We start from the raw sequence: 12,578 nt of genomic DNA on the forward strand, positions 1-12,578 counted from the left end.
CCTCTGTGGCAAGGCACAAATAGGGGAATGGAAGAGCTGTGAGGACACAGCAGAACTTTGGCTGTGGAGAAATTTCCAACTGGCTTGGACTGAACTGGGCATCCAAATGTCTTCAAAATTACTAGGCTGCCTGTATCATAAAAACAAATGTTTACCCATTAAATCCATTGCCTTTTCCTCACTGCACCTGTCTGTGAGAGTACTGTTATTTCTTCTTGAGGACTTCATTTGCAAAATATGGCAGGATGAGAAATATCTCACGAATGATGGTTTGTTTTCCTTTGACATGTCAGGACAAGAGATATTATCTTCTGGGAGACTTACAGATCAAACCAGACAGGGCAAAAATGTGACTAACTGTGATAAATGGCTCAGTGTTACCGTCCACACACTCACGTGTCACCAAGGATCCAATCAGAGAGACTGACATTTAACGTTGCTCTTTCCCTCAGCCCACAGATCTCAAGATGTATTACATCCTCAGCTCCAGCCTCTGAAGGTAAGCCAAGGATATGAGAGAACTAATTTCAGCAGCATGGCTTTAAAAAGTAGAATTAACACTCTATTTATATATAAAATTCAAATTAATGTACAGAAATTATAATAAATATTAAACTATCCACCACCCTCAGAAAGCCACCCTAAGTGGGAGACTATCACTTCTGAAATAACAGAAATATGAAGACATCAGTATTTGCCTGTATTTCCTGATCAATTCCAGCCACTCCAAGTCAGCCATTAAAAAAAGCCAAGTCTGAAACGGAGAGGGTAAAGAATCTACCAAATGATGATTTGTAGTAATTAAAAGGAAGAACAAGCACTGTAACATAATCTATGCATCACTAAGTTGCATTGTTCAGAAATAATTATTGATACAATGTTTTTTCTAGCATACTGCAAACACATTTTAGAAGCATTAGAGCCAACACGATTTGCTAAGTAGTTTTCATTCATTTATAAACCTATTATACATGAAGCTTTCCTGTGTAAGCTTTTGATCTTGCTCTTCCAATTTCACTTTGAAGGTACAGCACTAACATTACACATGAAATAAAGCAAGAATTTCAGTTGAGGTGTGACTTTTTGCTAGTGTAAATAGCATACCTCTCTTCAGAAAATATGGCAGTAAGGCCAGAAAGTTTCCCTAACTATTATGAACAGTTAAAAACATTGCTACATGCATTCAAAAATCATACTTTTATTTTCATCTGAACAGAATGTGAATAAGTGTTATTAAATTAGTCAGATAGTTCTTAGACCAGTCATCTGTTTAGAAAATCAATTTCCCCTTGTTTTTTACATCAGCTCCCTTTTTCCTTTTTTTTTTTCATTAAAGGTTGTACTTTTCAGAAGCAATGCTTACCTGTTAGCTTCTGAAAGCTCACCTGTGATTCCTGTAGAGCGTTTTGTGGAGGACTAGTATTAAAACTGTTCATATGTGTTAATTAGATACATCTGTTTCAGAAAATAAATCTGCCTATAAACCACTTCTGCTTGGCCATATATAAATTAGGCTAGAAGACATTTTGGAACTGAATAAAAAAAAGTGCTGTAAGTGTGCAACTATAGCCAAAAATGTGGTACTGTAAGTGACCTCTGATGTGAATGATTCCTGTACTTTTTTTTCTGAGATGGCAAGATACTGTGTTTTCTGATACTTTGTTCACACTACACGCCTATAAAAAGAAAAGCAGCAACAAGATTATCTTCTGTCTTGTACAGTGATATAACAGATAGCAAGCAAGGCCAAATTGCTACAACCGCAAAGCTTCATTTCTGCTGTCTAAACTAGGTGAGAAACATGGGCTTCTTTTCCTTTCCTGAGAGGGATGCAGAATTCCCAGCCTATTTGCAGTGCTATTACCTGGAGAGGCAGCAATGAGATACTTATTCAAGAACAAGCATTGATTTTCATGACTGGATGAGCAACGTATTTTGCCTTCCTGCCAGAAAGAGCAGTGCAATAAAATATGACAAATCAGATGCCTATTCCTGCAAAATTTTGCATCTCAGTTCAACAAACCCCTCAACACGTATGACTAGACCACAAAAAAAAAAGTAGACACGCTTTTTGGTGTATAATCCATGGTGCTCATAACATCAAAATTAGAGACTGCCAGACTTGTCATCATACATCTGCCCTGGGTGTGATCTGCCCAAATGTGTACAGTCACCTAACAGTCAGCATATTCAGCCCTGTTTTGAAGACAACTTTAGGATGCAGTGTAGACATATATCACAGGACCACCAGTAATAAAAATAAGGTCCTAAATGTATGCTGCTGATAACAATGTAGCAACGAAGAAATTGCACATGATTTTGCAAGAGTTACTCTGTCTTATCAGGATCCTTGAAGATTCAAACTGAAACATATTTGCATATAAAAGAAACTGTGTGACATTTGCAGAACATTTTTTTTGTACTTTACCTTTAAGACAAAGCAGTGATCTGTAGGTGCCTTATATTTCACTTTGTGTTGATAACCATAATACACGTTCACATTCTCAAACTGAAGAAAGCATGCCAGATCCCGTGATGTCTACAAAAGAAAACCAAGCCCATCACTGTTACAGCAAATTGAATTTTGAGGTGAAACTAACTCATTTATAGGACCTTTATCAAATGCATGAATACCAATGAGGCTGACTGAAAAAACAAGGATTAATTTTAGGTGTCTGTTTTCTTCAAATAAAAATTGGAAGAGGGTCAGTACATATTATGAATAATCTCTAACACAGTTCATCATTTTGCTCGTGTTCTGGTTATGCTATGTTTCATTGCTTTGTGTGGAGATTTTAGCTCATGTCTAATATGACAAAAGAGAACACCACAGTAATAAACCACACCCTTAAAATTCCGAGTTAAGAAGGCTTGGGGTTCTAAATTGCTTTGGGAGCTTGTTTTTCTTTTGTACATGTAAAAAACAAACCCTCATCAGGAAATAAGCACACGATTAATCTGTTTTGCTTTGAATTTTCTCAGATTTCCTGGCATCATTCTATTTCTATTTATCCTAACATTTCCTTGTTCAAAATATATTGTTAAAGTAATAAGGTTTCTGTTGCTGGCATGTTTCTCAGTGATGACTTCTGCATACAGTAACTTTTGCAATCCGTTGTGTGGAAATGCAAAAATAGCCATTTCACATGGTCACTTTTGGCTAAACTGAGAAATCAGGAAATTGTGGGGGGAAAAAAGGAAAAATAAAACAACAAACCACAAGCTCCCTCCACCCCTAAAAATGGGGTATGATATGATATGGGGGTATGTTATAATATCCACATGATGGTTCTTGTCTCCTGCTGTCATTCTTAATGATATTTTCATTTCAATATGCCCTTGAGTTGGCTTTATTTATGAATTGATTTTGCAAGTAAGATGTGTGGTGAAACACTTCCTACTAGATGTAGACAGGACTTCTCTCTTTCTCCTGTCTCTGCTGCAACTGATGATGCCAGAGATTTTGTCAGTGAGTGTGTGGACCTCGGTTTTTCAAACATCCTTAAGTTGCTAAATGTGCTCAAATCCATCCAGTATAATGTTGTACTCCTTTCCTTTAGGAACCAGGCAATAGTGATTAAGACCAATATGAATGCAGTTGTTATTATCTTCTAAGGAACAGATTTTTATGCAAGGGACAGAGGCTCTTAATGTATTTGTGCAATGTTAACATGACACAGCAACGTTAACATGGCAAAGCAACACAATTAACAGAAATAGATTTTTAATTATCAGTAATTCTGATGCTTTTGTTTTGTGACCCTGTCCATTAACAGCACGTTTTTGAATGGGATGTAAGTAGAGCAATGCTGAAGAAAGAAATTGAGACAGCAGTGCTGACTGGTGCTGGTTTGTCAACAAATAACCCTGAAACAAAATCCACCACTAGCATATGTATAAAATTATCTGAATGTGCCCCTGTATTTTCACTTTTGCCATGTATTTTACAGCCAGCACAAAGTGCCAAAGGTATGCCAGATGTCTTTGCTTTTTTGTAAATACTGAAAACAGGAATATATCAGATGAATTTTAAAACAGCTGCAACAATTGTCTGCCAACTGTTCATTTCTGCACCTCAAAGAAAGACTGCTCTGCCCACAACTGAATGATGTGCAAGGTGCACGTGCACTTTTCATGCTACCCTGACATGGGATGAGCTCTCATAATTTAAGGGCTTTAACTGAAGAGCTCTACTAAATTCTACTGCAGTGCTTACAGATGTTTAACACTCTCACAGCATCCTGCTCATGTCCCAGAGATTAGACCTCCACAACAGACATGTGTACCTCATCCTCTGCTGTTCCAACACAGAGTGCAGTAATCACACAGATGAGCATTAAGCACAGACTTGAGCTAAGACACTGGACCGTCTCTGGAATGGCTAAGACATGGGCATAGGCATCCTTTTGGTGAAGGTCGTTACAGACGCAGGGGCAAACAGATGACTGTGCTACCGTTTTAAAGAGCTGTGACTATCTTCTAAAGAACTAGATTTGTTATGATAATATAGTGATTTTAAAGCACACAATCCCTAAAACTGCTCAGTTTTAGGCAGGGCGGTACACAGGCTGTTACACAGGCTGTAATGACGACAGGCAGTAAAGTGTTAAACAGCTGTTACAAGGGGACTGTGTTGCTCCATCTGAGCCTATGTTTACAGCCTATCACCTGAAAAAAGAAAGCATTTCCCTCATTTGCACTATGATGAGAAGTCACAGGAACAGGTATCACTGGATGATGAAAAAAGGCTGAATAACTCTCAGGACATGCTCGTCTTGCTTTGGCATTGTACTACTGGTCAGTGTTGAAGGCATGCTACAAGGAAATGTCCAAGATGGACTTCACATTTGACTACTCTTACACTTTTTCCACCTTAAGTGCCTTCTAAATAGCATTCTAGATAATAATTGATAGGATGTTGTGTGTACAACCTGATTTGAGGCATGAAAACCATTATCTCAGGGTCAAGTAAAGTCAAAACAAATTGCTGTGAAAGCAGCAAGGCAATCTGTGTTTCACTGGGGTTTGGTTATAAAATAGGTCACTGGAGCAGCAGCACAACATCCCTCTACAACATAATTTCTTTTCCTTTGTACTTTTGTCAGGAAATAGCAGAAGAGTTAAGTTTCAAAGCACAAATCCCAACAGTAAAGCTTCACCTGCAGCAGCATTTCTAAATATGAAGCATTAGCAGAGTTGTAAGTGGTAACAGAAGTGGTTTTCAGAACACAAAAAATACCACCAATCCCAGAATCCACTGTTCTACCTCATCACTGTGGAAACGAAAAGCCAGCTGCCCTTATGTGCAATACATCCAGTGCTGGCAATTCAGACTCTTTAGATATTTTGTAATACTGAATGTAAGTAAATTTGATTCAGCCGGGTAGATGCTTCTGACTCACTTCTTTCTACACAAAGGGCAGTCTTAAAAAGCCATAAAAGACACAACACATTCTCTAGGTACAAATCACTGTATTAAAAAAGTGCAGCATTTCATGAGCTGGTTACTGGTGCAGAAAGTCTGTATCAAGCAAAGTAAAATTCTACCTTTTTTGTGACAAGAAATTAGTTTACTTGACAACTTTTTAAGATTTTCTTTCACAGGGAACCCATATAACAATGAAGCATTTTGGCAGCTCACCACCAGCTGATGGGCGCTATGCTTTTCTTTCCTCTCCTGCCTTCCAGAGGAGCACTATTTTATCAATGCTTTTATCTATCCCTTGAAATCAAAAGGAGAGAAACGTGACAGGATTGAGTGACTGCATTCTAGTATTTGCACAAGTGGTGTAGTCAAAGTTGAACCATGGAAATCTCAGCCTTCTCAGATGCACCAGACAGTGCTCTTCAAATGTCACCTTGGGAGTTCTACACTTTCACCTCCATGAATTATTTTATTGCTAAAAGGATTATTTGGCTTCCTGACCTTGGTTTTTCCTCTGGGTACATAATAAATTCCAGAAGCTCGTAGAAGAAAATAACGTCTCTTCCAGGACTTTTTTCCATCTTCTTTTAAATAAAGGGCCCCTTCAAGCTCTGGCACAATGACAGATGTCCCACAGAAGCTTTCCTGTGCAACAAGAATAATAATAATAATGCACAAAATAAATCCATTTAAGCACAATCCTATCAATATATAGCAGAAAAATGCTCCCTTGAAAAATAAAGACATTTCTTGTGACAGTGAACATGGGGAGTGCAGTTACTGGGGAGATGAACACCTTAGACAGGCAAAGGAGGCTTTTCCAAGCTAATGCTGGGTGCTCACACACTGATAAAGGCTTGCTAGACCTCCATCCCTTAGGGTCAAGCAAAGACCTACAAAGGCTTTTAACTAGACATAGATGTCCTCCGTAAAGGCTATAGAACAGAGTGGTTGATATTGTTGTTGGTTTTTTTTCTCTACTACAGTGTTTATAGGTTCTGTAGAGAAATACTTTGGTGATTCTTTAGAGACTGCTTATAGCTCTAAAAACATCTCAATCTCTGCCTTCACTTTGAAATACATGCTAGCATTTAAAACACTGTTTAATCAGATATACTAATTGTTTGCTTGAAGGACTTACTGTTGGGTAATTTTTAATGCCAACACACTTATCACTTAACATTTTCATTTAGAATTCACCAGGACTTCTGCTGGTTTACATCTGGTGCCTTCATGAGATGCACTAATTTTGAAATGTGAGTTCTTAGTCACCTGAGAAAAGCATTTCTTTGTGAGCTTTTACCAAACTGCTTGCCTGGAGAACTGTGGTAATCTTTTCTTTCAAGTAACTCTGGATTTTTCTCTTTCAAGCCAACATCTGAAGTAAAACTTGAGCAGGAAAGGCAAGAGAATAAACAGACTTTCTGTAAAAGTGAACGTATCTTGTTCTGTTGTAATACAGCTAATAAGTTGAGAAGTAAATCCACTTCTAACCTAAAGATAATTGTTTGGTATTGATCAGCCTTACTAACAATAAAAAGTCCCAAGGGCTGGCCTAAGAGAGAATAATCTGCATTTTTAATGAGGAGCAGCTGATGGAGAGGAAAGTCGACATATTAAACCCGAGATACAAAGACACCAATGATCACAGAACTTCCTGTTGTTACACTATTTCCCACAAAGAACTACATGATGTTACTGCAGAGCAGATGCAAATGGTGGCAGAGTTTGGTGACATTTGCATCAGCAACCTAATAATTTGGCTTACCTCCAGCAAAGCCTCTTTGTTTTTATCATTCATTTCTTTGCTTTCTTTCTTCCCTTTGTTCGCCAGGTAGAAATTCTAACAAAGACACAAAGAAGTTCATGTTAATTATAAAGCTGGCAATACAAGTAACTAGATTGCTACAAACACACTCAATAGTCACTGAGTCTTTAAATGCTGAGTACCAACCTGCAGGTGCAAGAGACAGATGCTTATGGACTCTTCTAACAGATAAGTTTAATCACATCTGCTGCTCATGAATTTTAATTCTTTATTCTGAATATAATTCAAAGGTAATACAAGATTGGTTTTGCCCATGTAAATATAGCCTCCAAAAATTTAAACCAGTGGCTTTTGTTTTTGGCTGTTTTTTTGGATCAATGGGTTTGGGTTTTAGCATTCCCATCTTCATTGCTTCCTATATTATTACAGGTTGTAGAGAACCTAACAGTTGATTGCATGCTGATGTACAATTAATACAAGGCAGTATCAAAAGGCTAGAAAGCTTTTTCCCTACAACCCAATATGGTAATTTGCATGCTTTGTATCTTACACTCTGGATATAACTCAGCTGTCAATTTTTAGTTGAAGTGCTTATATGCCAAAGCCTTTATCCAAAGTTACTACTTTCTATTTTTGTACCCCTGTTCATGCTCTTCAAAATACTTTTATGCAGTCAAGAAACTGTTCAAAAATTTAGAAGAAATCTGAAGAAGTGATCACCACGATATCTTGGCACATGTGCTCCAGCCTACTGAAAATAAAGCCTGTGCTCCTCTGTTTCTGTGATGCTGCAGCTGCCCTCGGAGGACCCAGTGCCTGCCTGCCCCACAAATAAGGAACCACTGTGCCTCAAGGAAATGCACCCATAAAAACAAATTCTCCCACTGTTGAACAGCAATAACCAGTCTGCATCCTTCTGCATTGCACAGATGGACAAAAGGACAGCACTTGGACTTATGTGCAAATTCTGACAAGTGGGAAGGATGCTAGGACTTATGTGCTGAAGCATGTGCAGTGGCTTTGCTCCACAGCAAACAGGGCCAGACAAGCAGAGCTGGCTGCCTGCAGACTGTAAGGCAGTCAAAGAAGCAGGGAGATCAAGGATGGAAGCAGCATTTGGATCCACAGCCTTGAGGCCAGAATGCTTACACTCAGAGTTCTTGTGGTTTACAGTTTTTCAATTTATCTGACTTTTCATCTCTATTTTTTTCATGTCTCGAGACTATGAAATAGTGACAACATATTTACATGCCTAGAACTCTTCAACACCTAAACTGCAACATAAATGCAAACATTACCAAAATACAAGTGAGAAGTGTGCAAATAAAGGAACAGGCTGTTGCCATAGTATAAGAAAGAAACAAACAAGCAGCAAATCTGCTCTGCCAGTAGACCACATTTACAGCTGTGCATTTATCTGAAGTAAAACACTGCTCTTCCACACAACCACATCTTCTTTTCCAAGCAGTGCTGTGAACAGATGTTTGCCAGAATGCAAGCCTCAGAGCAGACCGTTTTTGGAAGGGCACCAGGAGAGGAAGCAGAAGAGGTCTGGATCTCAAAACCAGTTCTTTAAAAACTGCTTTCTTAGAAGTTCACATTAAGTCAGGGGAGCTCAGAAACACAGGCAATGTGGCCTATGCTGATGCCACATCTATAGTGTGAGAAACTTTAACATTCAATACAACAGACAGTTATCCTAGGAAATGTAGCTGGCTTCAGACTGCCTGGACAGAATCAGTCCAAAGCTGTAGGTAAGCAAACACTAAGGACCACAGCTTCCCAGTCACATCTAAAGACAATATTCAGAGTGGAAAAAACCTGAAATCAGCTCAAAACAAAACCCACTTAAAAGTTCTGAGCAGCTGCAACCCAGTGATCTGCGCATGTGCAACAGCTCTCCTTGACAGGCAGCACTACTGCAGCCCTGAAGCCTCAGAGGGCACTGTTAGGCTGGGTTGGGCCTCCAGACTTTGGGATGGATTTGGAAGGTACAGGGACATGCAAGCTGCAAGGCTTCTTCTCTAGATCATTATAAAGACATAGTACAACCACTAAAATACACAAGGAAGATTTATCAAGGTAAGCACACTGTCTCAACAAGGCTTGGCTCATCAACTTTACTCCTAGTGGAGAGAACATCCATCTGACTTAGTCAGCCTTCTATGCATTGATAATACAAAAAAAAAAAAAAGCTCCTCTGACTACAACTGATTCATGTTCAGGCATCTGGCATTTATTTAGCAGAAGCCCAGACCACCCTGTACTGAAATAATCAATTGTAAAGAGAGAAAGTTTGTAAGGATATCCATGCTGGATCTCTAATGCCACAGCTTTTTCATTAGGGAATCAGGGCTCTGTCACCTAACCCCATGTTACACAGATGTACACTCTTGTCTTTCACCTGTCAACACACACTTCATTTATTACTGATTACCTCCTTTATGTCTCTTTCCTGAAATCTGGACGTACATATATACATATTTGTCAGTGGCTAAAAAACTGGGGAGCAGACTGAACACTGTGCTTGTTTCATTACTGTGTGGTCTTCTATTTTTGATCAGAAGCATTCATCCTAGAGGAGGCAAGAAGAGGTCATTTCAAGTCCAGTAGTCAAAGGTCATTGTAAAAGGCAAGCTCTTTCCTGTGTGAGGACACCACTGGGAAATGCATGTTTGGTTTGGGATGTCAGGTCATTAATGGGACAAGATGTAGCTGCAGGGCAACTTCCTACATATATCTACAGATTTGAGAATTAACTATTTCTTACATTCAAAAGATAAGGCTATGCATACAACCTTTCCACTTAGGGACATACCCTTCTCCTTTTGTGTGGAAAGACAGGTAAAAAAATAATCAGAGCATCTCTCTCTACACTGTATAATGCTCAAACAGTGGAATATAGAAAGTGTTTTCACTAGTGTCCATGACCATCTGTGTTGGCATGTAGGCAAAGCAAACCCGGATCATGATAGAAACAGTACTTAACTGGTGCATTATCAAACTTTCTGATTGATGTCTCTATACTCAAAAAATGAATTTCCGAAATGAAATAGCACCTCTCTCACACCTTTCACTTTTTTCATTCATAGACCCATCCAAGTGGGAATGCAGCAGCAACTGCTTGTTGAATGGCAATAAACAGGTGCTCCAAGACAGCATGCTCCCTCTGCCTCCTCTTACACTGAGGTTGCATTTTTGCTTTCAAGCTCTTGAGACTGATTTTCCAGAAGATCTGAAAAATCCACCGCAGCACAGATCAAGCAGTGTGCATAAAACAAGGCAGCTGCTTCATACTCATGACTAATTTCTTTGAGCAATGGGCTGCCTGCTTATGCTCATCCAACCTGCACCCAATATGAGGCAAGAACTGGCCAGCTCACATCCCATTTCAGATCATTGCAACTGCTACTCAATGCAGCATGGTTTGTGCAGAAAAAATAAAGCAGAACAAGGTCCTATCTGCAACTCATATCATGGCGTATCCCCTAGGAAACTGCACATTAAAAATATTAGAAGATGCCTAAAATTACTTTGAAGATCATAAAAGTAATAAAAACATGAAGGTAAAGGCAAAGCTCTTTTGAAAGCCCAAAAAGAGAGAGAAATTAAGATTACAAAACAATGGGAGTACAGTGAAAAACACCTCCCTTTTCTCACTTCTATTTCTTTGCACTTTTGCCAGCATACTCAATAACCAGGTTCCCTGTCACCCTTTTATGTTTCCATCACTGGGTAACTGGAGACCAAAGGAAAACCTTGATTCATAAATGTGGCCAAGCTGGTGAAAAACAAAAGTATCACCTGGTGGATAGTAGATAAATATTCAAGCATGAAACTCACTATAGCTGTCTTGTAACTAAAGATGTTACAAATTCTTACTCCACCTCCTTCTGAATGCTGTTGAGAACTCTTGCTCTTCAGAAGAAATAAAATATCAATTCAGTGTATGGGTTCTCCATTGGAAAGTGTAGATCTAGCTTTTGGCTTACATATAAGGAAGCATAAAGTTCTCACTGTACAGAGTTTCAATAATTTTCATAAATACTGTCCAATAATAAAAAACAAACAAACAAAAGCACATGTAGGCGGCGTTGCCTGCACTGTTTGTCTTTATCAAAAGAAAAACACAGGAAATGGAAATTCATGAAAACAGAAGTAAAAGACAGTGTTCGAAGAGCATGACCAGCATTTACAGCAAGGAGTTTAGATTCAGCTACACCTTAAAAACAACCACTTTCCTTCATTTTTCTTCCTTTTATAGTATCTTTTAGCTGAGAATCATTCTTTGAGTTCTTTGAAAAGAGGTGTTGATACCTGACAATCTTTGCTTTCAAGAGAAAACCAGCATCACTCAACCATATGACAAAGCATCACCTTTCCAATGTTGTAAAGGCTCTCTTTATTTGCCCATGTACCAGTATTATTTTTGTTTCACTCTTAGGTCACAGACTTGTGATGCTCCCTCTCTGCAGATGAGTCACTGATGGCATTCATGGAACAGTCTTTTACTGCAAGCTCCCTACAGGGTCTATTATATCACAGTGAGCAGAGGGCAAAAATGTGCCTCTCTTCATGGCAAGGAGGACATCTGAGAATTTTGTAGAAGTTTTTTCTAAAAGGTATTCAAAACACTTAAAAACAATATTTCAGAAACAAAGCTGCAGAAAAACTACCAAGTGCTGCATGACAAGAATGACAATCTTCAAAAAAAGTCACAGGCATTAACTGAGCAACATATTACCAGCATATAGAGAATAAATTCTGCATTTCAAAACTTCAATTCCCCCTCAGAAAATGGAACACTTTTAATTTGATGTTGTTAAATAGGCCTATAACTAGTTCACAGAAAGAAACAATAAACATTGGCACAGATCACAGACCTTCAGAGGTCCACCTGTTTTAGGAAGGCATCTGCCCATCTTTATAAGATTTTTTTTTAAAGCACTAATTGTGTCAAATCTTTGTGATGAAAATTTTGTATCAATAATTTGTCTAAGAATAAACTGTAGGCACCTGGCCACCACTGGAATTTGCCTCTTTTTTTTCCCCAGAAAAAAGATATGCAAGATAAAAACCGGTGAGATCCCCACAAAACCCTTCCACAGAATGAGCATGAAATAAACAAGGAATTCAGCTGCTTCAGCATTAGCACCACTGGGTGTGTCAAAGAAAGCATTCTGCAATTTGTGTACACCCAAAATGAGTTTTATGTGGCAGCCTTGACTGAGCCAGAAGGAGGCTGAATACACTGAGCACAAGATTTCAGTTTCCCTTTGGTTACAACATAATTTCCATACGTAGTTAGCTAGGTGATCACACACTACCCCCCCACAACTCAGCATTTCCACTTGGTTTGCCTTTTCAGGGACTCACTGCAGATGT

At 38.8% G+C, this 12,578-nt stretch overlaps 1 protein-coding gene across 2 annotated transcripts in view; it reads right to left on the reverse strand.

Moving 5' to 3' along the window:
- The window catches only part of LOC119697410 (amyloid beta precursor protein binding family B member 1 interacting protein), a 65,376-nt gene that overhangs the window by 20,032 nt on the left and 32,766 nt on the right, over positions 1-12,578 (reverse strand). For both annotated transcript variants that reach the window (XM_038128162.1, XM_038128163.1), the window contains exons 8-10: positions 7,194-7,268; positions 5,927-6,070; positions 2,429-2,539 (exon numbers count right to left, since the gene is read on the reverse strand). In XM_038128162.1, coding sequence (XP_037984090.1) covers positions 2,429-2,539; positions 5,927-6,070; positions 7,194-7,268 — 330 coding nt within the window. The remainder of the gene's footprint in view (positions 1-2,428; positions 2,540-5,926; positions 6,071-7,193; positions 7,269-12,578) is intronic.

This window comes from Motacilla alba, chromosome 2 (assembly GCF_015832195.1).
Source record: "Motacilla alba alba isolate MOTALB_02 chromosome 2, Motacilla_alba_V1.0_pri, whole genome shotgun sequence".
NCBI lineage: Eukaryota > Metazoa > Chordata > Aves > Passeriformes > Motacillidae > Motacilla > Motacilla alba.